Source organism: Mustela erminea, chromosome 9, assembly GCF_009829155.1.
Source record: "Mustela erminea isolate mMusErm1 chromosome 9, mMusErm1.Pri, whole genome shotgun sequence".
Classification (NCBI taxonomy): Eukaryota; Metazoa; Chordata; class Mammalia; order Carnivora; family Mustelidae; genus Mustela; species Mustela erminea.
The window spans coordinates 80333659-80347230 of record NC_045622.1 but is presented as its reverse complement, the minus strand read 5'-3'; the positions used below and the strand labels follow the sequence as shown (position 1 = coordinate 80347230).

Here is a 13572-nt window from a genome sequence, read left to right as displayed (position 1 = left end):
CTGAATTGACCATCTGTTTTCTGCCCCCTTCTTATTATTGTATGTATCTAATAGTTGAAGGGATAAAAAGAAAAGAACCCTATGGATTTGTGTTTTGCATATGCTGTATTTTTGTAGCATCTCTTCTTCCAGGCTCAGGAAAACAATGGTGTGAATCTGTATTAACTACCCCATCTCCATGTTTCTCCTTCAAGTTACCAAATTTATCCTTCCTGAAGAGCAGAATTATGGCTAGAGATACATCTTTTTAACATTGCTATTGATTTTACTACAAACTGTTAATCTAATTATATCAAAATTTGATGTTGGATGTATATTCATATTATCCCAGAGAACAGGTGGATATTTCTTCAGTGTCTTATGGAAGACCTCCATTTCCATGGTTTTGGGGGGTTTTTTTGTTTGTTCGTTTGTTACAAAGAGTAGGTGGAAAGTGACCCACTATCATGGGAATTTGCCCAATGCCACTCCAGGAATTATCCCTCTCTAGACACTATGTACAAGAAAAATAGTGAATCTGGAAAATCCTTATGTCTTGAGATTTCATGTTCCATTATGTTTTAAGTTTAAAATACTGTTATGAAGCCTGCATTTTCAAAGAACACTTAGGTGTGTGTGATTTAGCAATATGTTTGTTTATATTACAATTTATCATCAGCCTTGATAAACTGGGTAACTGATAAATGGAAAGTGAGACATTGTTTGAAATGTATCCTTTTAATGATAACTGTGGTTTAAGTATTGATAGAATACTGGAAAGTAAATTACAACTTTATGTATGAAAGTATTAATGCTAACAGTTGAAGCATATTTACATTTCTAGAGCCTTTCTTCGAACCCTAGTTATTTTATAGATATTGTCCAATCCTAGAAAATTCCATGTACATGTGGTATCCCCTTTTTTGGGGGGGGGGGTATTAATGCTCACACTGCTTAAATGAGTTGTCCAAGGTCACTCAGTGAGTTGTTGCTGAAGCCAGAAATAGAATCCAAGTCTCCTGACTCCTAGTTCAGCTCTCTATCCTCGATATAGTTTTCTATCTTCTATATACCCCTGCTGCCTCTCAGGGGAAAAGAAGTTAATCTTCCAGCTATTAATAGCCACCAAATTGGTGGTAGCAGCACAGTGGAGAAAAGTAACTGTCTTTACACTGCAGCATTAGTATAAAAATATCTGGTAATGGAAAATTTGACAAATGTCATGTTAAAGGGAGTGGAAAATTATTTTAAGATCTGGATCTCATTTATCTAGTTCTCAGAAAAGTAAAATTCCTTAGTAGAACAGGGATCATATTTTTCTTCCTGTTTTTCAGTTGTTTTTCCTAGAGGGTAATTGTCAACCTAGCCATAGTAGAGCCTGTCATGAACTAACATAATAATAATAATGCATGTTCTGTTGGTGATTGTTATTAAGTGTATTTTCTAACTTGGTTGAGAGTTTGAATTGCTTTATTGAAATACATAACAATTATTCAGCTTTCAGTGTTATTTAAGTTAGTATTATATCATAAAGCAAATCTAACATCAGTTGGGAAATCTTTTGCATGATTTAAAAACATAGGCAGAAATATACATTGTAGTTTCTTTCCTGGCCAGTACACTTGAAGCAAAGTTACTTCATGTCAGGCACCTGAAGTCACCATGAATGAAACAGGCAAAACATAAAAAGTTAACTAAGAATTACAAGATTAGCGTACTCGAGTTGATGAAGTTTATTGTTAATCTATGCAATCAATCATTGCTTTATATATTTTTTTTAAATGTTTGAGAGGTAAATATTTAAGCATGTCTAGATTGTGGGAATTCAAACTTAAGTTTAAACAAAACAATTTGTCTCTTAATTTTGGACCAAGAAATAAGAATTTCCCTACTGATGATCTCTGGATATCATGTTTATGTTAAAGTCACTAGAAGTTTTTAATCAGAAGAATGACATGATCAGAATTACGACTTAATTTTAAGTGTAGGAGAGCTAGGATTGGTGGAAGTTGGAAAATGTGAGGAAATGGTAAAAATTGGTTATTTGGACCCATGTGACTGAAAAAGTAGTGGCAAGAGGATAATTATGAATAAAAGTGTATTTCTTTAGAGAAATATATACATTTACTAGATGAAGGGAGATAAGGTGGCATGTTGAAGAGGTAGTAGGGAAATCATTTTGAAATCAGAAGTTGTAGGATAGGGCTAAGAAAAGTTCATTAAACTTGGTGACCTCTTGACATTTGGGAGACTTAACTTGTATAGAGTGATGAGGTTCATGCAAGAGTACTCTGACCTCTTCAGCTTATGTTCATTTATCTTAAGGTTTTAATCTAATTTCTGAAAAATCTATGAATTGGGTATGGCATAGGAAATAATCAGAATGCTTAATTAACCACCGTACCTGAGATCATAACAAATTTCATTTTTTCATCCACATAGAATTTTATTGGTCATTGCCATTCCTGTTAATTTAGACTAGACTTCCACTCAATTAACAAATAACTGGTGATGTTTTTAATAGAATAAGTTACTAATCTCTGTTCTTATGGTTGTTGAATACTTTTTTCTTATCTGAAATCTAAAACATAAAAACTTGGAAGAAATTGCTTATGAATTTTGTTAGAATTTGTTGGAAAATTGTTTTCATGATTACCCTAACCTCAATTTTGCTATATCTACAAATTAGTATTGATATTAGCCATTTATTATTTCTGTTCTAGAATATCTTCATAATGAGCTCATTAACGTTATTTGAAATTATTATCAATAATCTATGTTTTTGTTTTTCTTTCCACCTTTCTTTTAAATTTTCATCAGTTGACAGAAAATGTACTTTATTATTTATTATTATTTATTATTGTTGTTGTTGTTGTTATTGTTGTTTACCTCATAGGGTTATTGGAAAACTAGGTGTCATTATTGAGATTCTTTTTAATTTTATTGAATAGGCACATCTTCAGGCGAATCTAATCTACTTAAAATTCCTCCACAAAAAAGAACCCGAAGAAAGCTCATGCCTTCTCCCCTGAAAGCAAAACATCCGCAGAAGTCTGCACTGTCTGAAAGTTTGCAGCTCAATGATTCTCTGAGCAAAGAACTTCAACCTATTGTATATACACCAGAAGACTATAGAAAAACATCTCAAAATTCATCTGTAGTGACTTTATTAAAACCATCATCACATACTACAGGTTTTCAGACCACCAGCTCAAGTGTAGACAGTGATAATTCTCTGAAAATGTTATGTGAAGTAGATACTCCTCTCAGCAGGAGAAAAGAATATAGACAAGAAGATTTGGACTCTACATTTACTATATGTGAAGACACCAGGAGCTTGAAGAGTAAATTACCTGAACAAGAATCACTGTCAAACGATAACATTTTACAAAGGTACAAAAAAGAGTATTTGCCAAGTATTCATTTGTTTTTGTTCTTGTTTTGTTATTTACATAGCCTTTAAACCATAGCTTCCTTTTTCTTCTTTAGTTATATTTAAGGTCTATTTCATGGGTTAAGTATGCAATCTTGATTACAAAAGTCAGTGTTTTACCTTCATTTAATCTTGTCTTTCTAAATATTAATCCACTAACACAGTATTTTAAGGCCTTTAATTTGATATCTTAGTTGATTGACCCCTCAGTAGGCTAGAAGAAACCTTAAGATATATTTAGTTGTTCTATATACTCCAAAGTTAGATGATAGAAGCCATCATCGGAGTATTACTATGTTTATTATTGTTTATTAATATGTTCACTAAAGGAAATCTCACATTTTTTTATTGACGTTTAGCAAATCCCAACATACCCTGAATCATCATATTTCCAAGGTATGGTTGACTACATGTCATCCAAGCAAACATTCTTCTCATTTTGTCTCACTTCTCCTTTCATATCCTGTACACTTCATCTGTATAGTAACAGGTATTCCAAATATGAGAAGAATGATACGTTCACCTTTCTATGCTATTGGGATGCAGAAATCTCTTTTGAGAGCAACTCTTTCTATGATATAAAAAGGAGAAAAGAAAACCCCAGGGCGAGTAAGAGAGGATCGAGAATAATACTTTTCTTTATATATTCATCTGAAATGGTATTCTAATTATGAAAGTGTATGCCCCCTTTTTCTCCATAATACAAATCAAAATTACTCTTTTTATTTTTTATTATCTAATATACAGGCTTGCCTCTTCATTCTCAACTAAACGTCCTCTACCTATACCAAGCATAGTACCATCCTACATGGCAATGACTGTTACTGCCAAAAGGAAACGAAAATTCACAAGGTACAATTAACCATAAACGGTGCTTACATAAGATCATCTTTACACTTTGTTTCCTATAGCTCCTTTTTATTTCTTGTATGAAACTGTGAACTCATGTTTAAATGTACATATAATTAATTGCTCTGAATGCAGCACTAGATTTTTATTATCAAAGGGAGATCTTGATAAAGTCCAAGTATTTTACTTGATAGTTACAAAAAGTAATCTCTATCTCAGATAATTAAAAATAAATTGAAAAGTCTTCTGGCCTCCAAAAATGTCATTTAATTTTAACTTTTCTTCTGGTGACTACTTTTACTCATTTGGTATTTTTCTTTTTGTACATTAATGAATTTCTTCAGTCCTAAAATTGTTTTACTTTAATGGATTTTGACATATGACTAAAGTGTAATGGGTGAAGAGACTTATGTTTCTGGCTTTGACAATATAGCTTATATGAGACTAAACCACCTATCAAAAACAGTTACAGAATGTGATAAATACAACCAACAGCTGCTTTCAAGGCCCTGGAGACCAACCAAGACAACCAGGACCTGAAGGTCTAAGATCCAGAGGAAAGGAAGACAAGCTGTAGAGAGCCAAACTTTCTTTGCCTCGTTTTTCCATTTAGTATTTGCAAACTCATGGCATCAAGTAAAAAACCCAAGCACAAAATGGAAGCCTGCAGCTATCAGCAGTCTCCCTGAGTTGGGAAAACAAAATAATTCTGTCTATACCTCTTGTCCTTAAGATATTTGCCACATTCTGAACTCTGGTATAAGAGGCCAAGAAACAAAGCTGTAAGAAGCTAAAATATTAATCAGAATTTTAACATTCTCATGGGACTAGGATACAAAAACTGTTCAGGGATTATTGAGAAGAAGAGATGCTGTTGAACCCCCAGGATTTTATCTCAGACCCTTGAAGGCCTGTGCTCTAGTAGTAGGGCAAACCGGAAATAAACCAGTTCTTGAAAGCCTGAAAAAGACCTCAGATTAACTCAGTCGCTTTTGGATCAAGGTGATCTATCTGTTCTGCCTGCTAGCCAGAAGAAAATTAAATCACTTCTGGAGAAATATAACAACTAGAACATCTACAGTTTTGGGGTCTTTTTACATGTTTAACAAGTAAGCAAAAATTACCAAGTATTCAGTAGACAGAACCAAATGACTAAAAACCTATATCCATAAGTGATTCAGATAGTTAGAATATCAAGTAGGGACTTTAAAAATTTAACTGTGATTAAGTTCAACAAAATAGTGGCAATTTCCCAAAGAATTGAATTGTATTAAAATGAATCAAATGAATATTCTAGAACTGAAAAATTAGAATCTACTGAAATTAAGAATAAATAAATATTTAATAGATTAGATACAGCAGAAGAGAGTTTAGTGAACTGGAAGATAGGTTGACAGAAAAATATCTAAACCAATGTACAGAGGGATAAGACAGAAAATATGAAGGAGAGTTAAAAAAGATATGTGGGACCTAGAAAGGTCTAGCATGTACATATTTTGAGTCCCAGAAAGAATGAGAAAAAGAATGAGGGAAAACAGTGTTTGAGGAGAGGCTGACTAATAATTTTCCAAAACTGACAGAAGGTAACTAATCACAGATTTGAGAAGTTCTGCAAACTACAAGCAACATTAATACGCAGAGAAACATACCTAGGTACATGACAATAAAGCAGCTAAAAATCTAAGACAAGGAAGAATCTTAAATATAGTGAGTTATATGATATGAAGTCCATTATATAGTCTTTGCATGCCACAACACTGAATGCAACGACAAGACATAGTGAGTGGTTATATTGCAAAATGGCTCTGACTTGCTTTAACTCTTTTTCTTTGACATGTAATTATGGGGCAAAGAGTACCAGATCCTAAGATAGAATAACTCTTACTATAAATTCCCTATTTTTCACCATGAACCTGTTCCTATCTGGGCTCATCTAAACAAATTTACAAATGGTCTACTTGTACCACATAGAGTATTATCAGGTGCATTTAGAATCTGTCATTTTCCTCCAAAGTACAGCAGAGTCTTGGAATGCAGATTTAAAATTAGTAGACTGATTTTTTCAGAATACCTCTAACTAATTCCATGACATTTAAAATTCTATATTTTGCTATGACACAAATTTAAATGATGCAATTTGTCTGGCTCATGTATGGATATCAGTCACTTAATGAGTGACCATAAATAACCATCACCATCTTGACACTAATTTTCATTGTGTGGATTGTGTTATTCTTTCATTAATTAGTGTTGGTGACTTTTCTGGTTCTTCACAATTCTGTTGTGTTAACTAAGATGTAGCAAAATCTTATAGCTAAGAGCAATTTAAAATGTACACATAATCATTATAAAAATTAAATGATTTTTCAAGAAATGTCTAGGTATGTAAACTGTATATTCAGAGTGGTTTTAGATGAATTAAAGAGCTTCCACATGAGCAACTAATATTGTGAAATAATATTAAAGGACATATAAAGAAAGTAAGATTTCTCACAGCCTATTAATTGCTCTATTACATTCCCTCTGGTACCAATAATTAGATCCTGCCATTAACTAAGGTTAAAAGAGATTAATGCTAGAAGTGTACATAATTACATTTTTTTTTTAATCTTCCTTTTCCCCAATTAAACCTACATGAGTTTGAGAGTAATAAACTCTGGTATTTTCCACTTAGCACCTTTATGTACACATTTAGGGGTGTGTGTGTGTATTCTAATACATTTTTTTTAGAAGGGAAGTCTCCGTGTGTATCATTATTTTATTTAGTTTGTATCAGTTTTTCTCTCTGAAAAGAAATTTGGAATCCAAAAGCACTGGGTATTCTAAAAACCTACAGAATTCAATTTTTTAGTTACTACTTAAATTGAGAATATTAAATTTTTAATAATTTTTATTCATTTAATATCACTGTAATGCACTATTTTAACTAAATCAGCCTACCAAATATATAAATATAATATATCTGTATGTAAAATTTTATTTAGAAATTATATTAATCAAAGTTTTGGGGGGTTGTTTGCTTTGTATATTTAGTTAGTTGGTTTCTGTTTGTTTCATAATCTTTCATAGCACCCAGAAATGGGTCTCAGACTTGTCACACATTTTGGGTTTGTTTTGAAAGACATTTAAAGGTTCCAACTAGAAATTATCTCAACTAAAAGAATATGAGATGCAAATGTTAATTAAGCAAAAACATACAATTTATATAAGGGAACAAAAGGTTAAATTTTAACTTTCGTTAATAGAGAAATATAATTTGGCACATAAGTAGAGAAGTCTTTAAATTTCTTCTTAATATAGTCTTTAACATAATTTGAATTTTCACTCATACCAATTTTAAGTCTTACTTTATGATCCAACATAAATCTAAAATAAATTTATAACATGAGTGTTAAACATTTCACCAGTGGATTATCTTATCTAAATCCTAAAAAATGTTTGCATGTATTTTACATATATATATAAATATACAATTTATTTTATTGGGCTTTGTTTTCATTCCTAGAAACATGAAGTTTCTTTCAGATATATTTATTCAAAAGCCTAACTTTCAAGTAAAAAACAATTTATTAGTAAACACTGATGTTCTAGAACTAACTAAAGTGAAAAATCATTCCATAAAATAATAAAAATAATTTTAATATATATTGTTGGGAAAACTAACGCCTATCAAAACTAACTAATGACAATGATCTCTGTTGTCTTTAAGATTTATTATTTATTTGACAGATCACAAGTAGGCAGAGAGGCAGGCAGAGAGAGACGAGGAGAAGCAGGCTCCCTGCTGAGCAGAGAGCCCGATGAGGGGCTCGATCCCAGGACCCTGGGATCACGACCTGAGCCGAAGGCAGAGGCTTTAACCCACTGAGCCACCCAGGCGCCCCCAATGATCTGTATACTTAAAGAAAAATCACCAAATGACCCAAAAAGAATTTTTGCCTTTGCTGGTATATATGTTATCCAAAAAGGGTGTTTAGTATCCAAAACAGAATTATTGTAACTTAGTTTTGCACCATTTAAGAAAAGAGATTTTCTACAACTGAGTTTCCTTGCTTTCATAATACTAGTACTTTTTTGTTACCATTTTAGGTAGATATCATTTATATTCTTGAACAGACTAGGTAAAATTACTGCTTGTTACACCTAATCATTTTTCTTACAGACTCTAGAAAAGTTGAAATGCATAGATTGAATTATTTTTGCCAGCATTCATTGTGTTCATGCCTATTTTTTTTTTTTTGCTATCATATTAAATTGTCATTTTCAACCTCTTTGGATAAAGGTAGAACGAATTCATCTTCTCTGTATTCCACAAACACACCCACATCACTTTACCATGCGGTTGGTTACCATAAGAGCTGATTGTTGCCATAAAAGGGAACCCTCCAAGTGTTAATGCAACTGACAATCAAATTAGTGTTAACCTGTAAAATTGTATATGATATCTTTTTTAATCAGAAACTCCTTAAAATTAGATTATTTGAATCAGTATGGAGAGGGGATGCTCATTCTTCCCAACCCTACCTGTTAAAATTTGATCCTCTTTGGGTTTAGAAGGTTTGGACTGTTATTTTTCAGGGCCCAGATCAAAGGCATCTCATCCACAAAATCTTTCAGTTGTTTTTTTGGTTTTTTTGTTTCTCTACTTTTAGAATCAGGAACCTATAGTTTGAAACCTTTAGCATTGTGTTTTACTTTACATTATATTATTTTGTGTATTTGTCTTATTTTTCCCCCTCCCCACCATATATTCATTATGTAAGTTTTCAGAACAGGGTTTATTACTACCTAACTTATTAGTATATCCTATAACGTGAGATCATAGTAGTAGGCGTTTAGTAGTAATATGTGAACTGGAATTGAGTTGGAAATTTGACCCTTTAGTATATGAGATTGATATAATTTTTTTAAGATAAAACATGAAAATAGGTCATTCTTTCCATTTCATTTTCTATAATTGTAGTAATCAGAGAAAGAGTCTAAGCCTATTACCATGCTTTGATTTGAAAACAAGGTTTTCAAACAATCTCACTTGTTTAGATTCTCCAGATTAAGGTTCTCACTCCAAATTTATAATATGAACTTAGGTTTTTCACCTCTTGCAAGATGCTTTTTATCTCTATGCTTTGGATAATAGTATTGGTTTATATTCTAGCAGAGCACCCTGAAAATGTTTTGTTACAGAATTGCTACATATACCTACAATCATAATCTCCAATTTGAATAAATATCATTAAAATCAAAACAAATTTCCCTATGCTCCAAAACTGTATTTTAATACCTCCAATTATTTTTATGGGATTTTGTAACTTATTATTTTATTATTTCACTTTCTCTTTTATCTTTATTGCATATAGAATATGTATTAAAACTTACCAAGTAATGGGAAAAAAAGAATTTACAAAAAATCTTTTACTAAAATAAAAAGGTTTTCCTTACAGTTCTGCATCATTAACTGGCGAGGTAAATTCTGGATTTGCCAAACGCATTCGACAAGATAATGCAAGTGAAAAGGATTTACAAGAAAATAGACCAACAATGGGTATGTCTCAGCTCTTAATTTGATATTTAATAACATGATTACCAAACATATGTATACTACTTTCCATTTTCTTACAGTATTTTCATTAGAATCTCCTTTTATCCTTTCATCACATTTATTAGATGTTAAGTGTGATTATCCATGTTACAGATAAGAAGAGTTAAGACCCAAAATAGACAGGCACCTGGGTGGCTCAGTCGTTAAACATTCTGCTTTCCGCTCGGGTTGTGGTCCCAGGGCCCTGGGAGTGGGAGGCCTTGTTCTCCTCTGCCACTACCCCTGCTTCTGTTCCCTGTCTCACTATCTCTCTCTCTCTCTCTCTGTCAAATAAATAAATAAAATCTTTTAAAGAAAGACACAAAATAGAAAATGCCTGAGATCATCACACAGATAGTTCATGGTGGAGCCTGACTTGTAACTTTACATTCTGTATCCTTTTTGTTGTCCATATTGCCTCATACTGCAGAAGAATTCATAAATAATTTAATAATTGAAATCATTAGCTAAATATATTATTTAATAGGTTAATGATACCTATGTTTTACAGATAAATTTTATCTACTTGAAATTTTCCTCTTATTATTTTTAATAATTTGCCCTCTGACTCATTTGTACAATTATGACCAGGCTTCAGCCTGTACCTAGTTAGAGTCATATTGTAACTCCTGTTATCAAGTTGAAAAAGATGCTGATGGAGATGACTACATCCTCTCAATTGCAAATGGCGGTGACATGAATCTATAGTAACAAAACCACATCTTTAGTGAAGTTAGAGATATATAGCACAAACCAGTTTCTGGGCTTTGGTGTCCAGACCTCTGTCTCTCTGACACTATAATTCCTAAGACTTCATTTAAGAAATATTTATTTACTATGCACTGATATGTGCTAGTTTCTGTGACAGATAGCAAGATCATTAAGACCCAGTTTTTTTCTTCCCTAAAGGAAATTGTAATTACAGCAGTTGGAATTTAAAGGGGTTTCATGAGTTAATGAGTGTTTCTAAGAATAACATGAAAAAGCTATTGCTATTTTTTTCTGCCAATGCTCTTTCATTAGAGTAATATAAAATTTCTCAATAGTTTTGCCGAACTGGGTTGGTAAATCCTTACTTCTTGTGGTAGCCAGTGGCATCCTTAAGTTTAGTGGAAATGCCTTTTGTGCAATTTTTAAAAATCAAATAAAAATGTCCTGAAACATAAAATTTACTATGATTATTTTGTTTAGCACGCCAAAGTTAGTAATGTTTTAACAATGTGTATGTGCAGTTGGTATGGCTATGTACTACCCCATTGGTCTCCTGAAAAAAATCCTCCACTAAATCATAATTGTACAACCAAATAATAAATTTGTGATACTTCTCAAATAGAGATTTGGTTTTTCTAACATGCGTATTTTCTAAGAATGGTGTAAAGTGCATCAAATATCTCATATATAAAGAGAGATGAATAAAATAATTCTACATAGAAAGAAGTAGGAGTTGATACTAAACTGCAATGCTTGCCAAAGGACAAAGAAGAGCTAAAGCTACTTTAAAAGATTATGTATTGTTAAGGATAATAGAGCACCTAGAAAGAGGTATTAGTTTAAGGGAAGGAAACAGTTTATGTATAATAGGATATTCAAGTGAAAATGCCTATATATGCAAGAGGAATTACTAGAAAAAGGAGAAAACTGAGACTGTCTTTCTTAGAATATGTTCAACTGAGTTCTCCAGCTAACAGTGTACAAACAAACAAAAAAAAAGGAACATCAGTGGGAAAGAAGGTAATTGCTATTTACTGAGAAATAAAATACTGTCAAGAAAGTATGTGGCTCTGAAACTAAAACCTAATGTGACAAGAAAATGGATAACAGACAAAACTGAGCTATAAAGAAGTCAGTGGCACCTGTTTTAACAACACTTGATTGAGCAGACAATCATTGTAAGCCTGAAGAAGAACCAGAGGAATGGACATTTGAGAGGTGGCAGTAAAAGAAATAAGAATAGTAAAAGAAATAAGGATTAGCACTTAAGGAAGTACTAGATGCAAATTATACTCCTAAAAATAGGGAAAATATGGAAGTTTAGAAGCCTTAGGGAAGTAATCTGTAAAATGAGGAAAAAAGTGATGATGCAACAAAGAAAGAGAACAATGCTAGTAGAATAGTCTTCATTAGTTCAAAGGAACTAAAATTAAATGTAATAGTTTATTCAGTGATGTTATTTGATACCTGCCAGGGTGGGGGTGGGGTGTAAACATGTGCACACTAAAAACTCAGTAGGGAGTATGGAGAAATGAATTTCTACTTTTAAACCAATGTTACTAATGTTTGTTTCATGTTATATTTTAAATCCTGTTCATTAACAACTATGAATTTCAAGAATAAATTTTTCTTCTTATGGATATAATTTTAACAAATTTTTATAACTTGAATGAATAGTGAGAATTCTTTTTGAATACTTTTACCATATTTATATGTCTTTTTATTTCTTCTCTAGACTATAAAAGAAACATCCATAAAATAAAGCCAAACATGGTTAGAAAATTTGGAAGAAGTATTTCAAAAGGAAGTCTAAGATAAGTCACTTCAAAATCAAGGAAAATGGAATCGACAAATCTCCTTTCAAAAGGATTTGTTGCCAGTGCCCTTTCAGAAACTTATTTAAAACGTTTGACAGAAGACCATCTGAAACCTAAGTTTACCCAAATACCTTCAGCAAGCAGAAAATAAAATTCTTTGTTTCATTCTTTTGTCTTCTAAGCAAATATTAAATTTCAACAGAAAAGTTTATGTTTTAATAAAGTTACTAAAATATTTGTTACCCTTTATAATCCGTAAGTAGGCTTGGAGGGATGTCAGTTTTACTATGCTACAAATTGATTAGGACATTTTAGAAAATAGTGAGTTAAATTATCCTTATTGGGTTTTTTCTTAAAGAGAATTTAGAAGTGGACTTTACTTTCCAAAAATACTTTGATGTACAAATGTACATATATGTGCCCACAAAGTTGTAAAGATTATTTAAGTAGTCTTCATGAATAAAATACTAATATTGTTCCTTGCTACTCAGTATATTAAAGATAAAGATTTTACAGTGTTTGCTTTTCTGTTTGTTAGTACCCCTTACATACTTTCAACTGTTATTTTATATAAAATGTGAATTTCATAGATTTGTGTTTCAGATTAGATCAGGATATATGCCACTAGAACCAAGTCTGAAAATGATCCATTTATTCCTACTGATAAAGTTTTAATCATTCCTTCTCCTATAGGAAGTACACAGAGCTGCAGTGAGATTGTATTGTTCACCTGCCTTGTTTGACCTGTTCTTCTTCTGAATGCAATAAATATTTGATTAAACGTACCTTGAATTTTATGTGGCCTGGGAACTATTCCACTTAAGCAAACAACCACTTAACAACCTAAACAGCTGAAACAACCTAAAAAGTTGGAACATTTTAGGCCTTTTAATTTAGTCATGTCTCTCAAGTTAAAATCTGGTTGGGAGATTATGAGATGCAGTAACAGTCTTTGAGGTTCCTTCTAAGTCTGGTAGTTCCTTGTTTACAGATGTGCACACAGAATCTGTCATAGGGAGAGCCACCATACACAATTTCCTTGGGGTCCCTTTGTCATTAAGCCATTGGCTTAATGTTGTCTGGGTTTTTTTTATTTTATTTTTTAAATATAAATTCAATCAATTAATATATAATATATTATTTGTTTCAGGGGTATAGGTCTGTGATTCATCAGTCTTCCATAATACGCAGTGATCATAACAACA

At 32.0% G+C, this 13572-nt stretch overlaps 1 protein-coding gene across 2 annotated transcripts in view; it reads left to right on the top strand.

Annotated features, from left to right (window-relative positions):
• Positions 1–12739, top strand: part of KIF18A (kinesin family member 18A) — an 81657-nt gene extending 68918 nt beyond the window's left edge. For both annotated transcript variants that reach the window (XM_032356435.1, XM_032356436.1), the window contains 4 exons: positions 2931–3372; positions 4160–4264; positions 9703–9803; positions 12286–12739. In XM_032356435.1, coding sequence (XP_032212326.1) covers positions 2931–3372; positions 4160–4264; positions 9703–9803; positions 12286–12368 — 731 coding nt within the window. In that variant the 3' untranslated portion in view covers positions 12369–12739. The remainder of the gene's footprint in view (positions 1–2930; positions 3373–4159; positions 4265–9702; positions 9804–12285) is intronic.
• Positions 12740–13572: the final 833 nt, after the last annotated feature.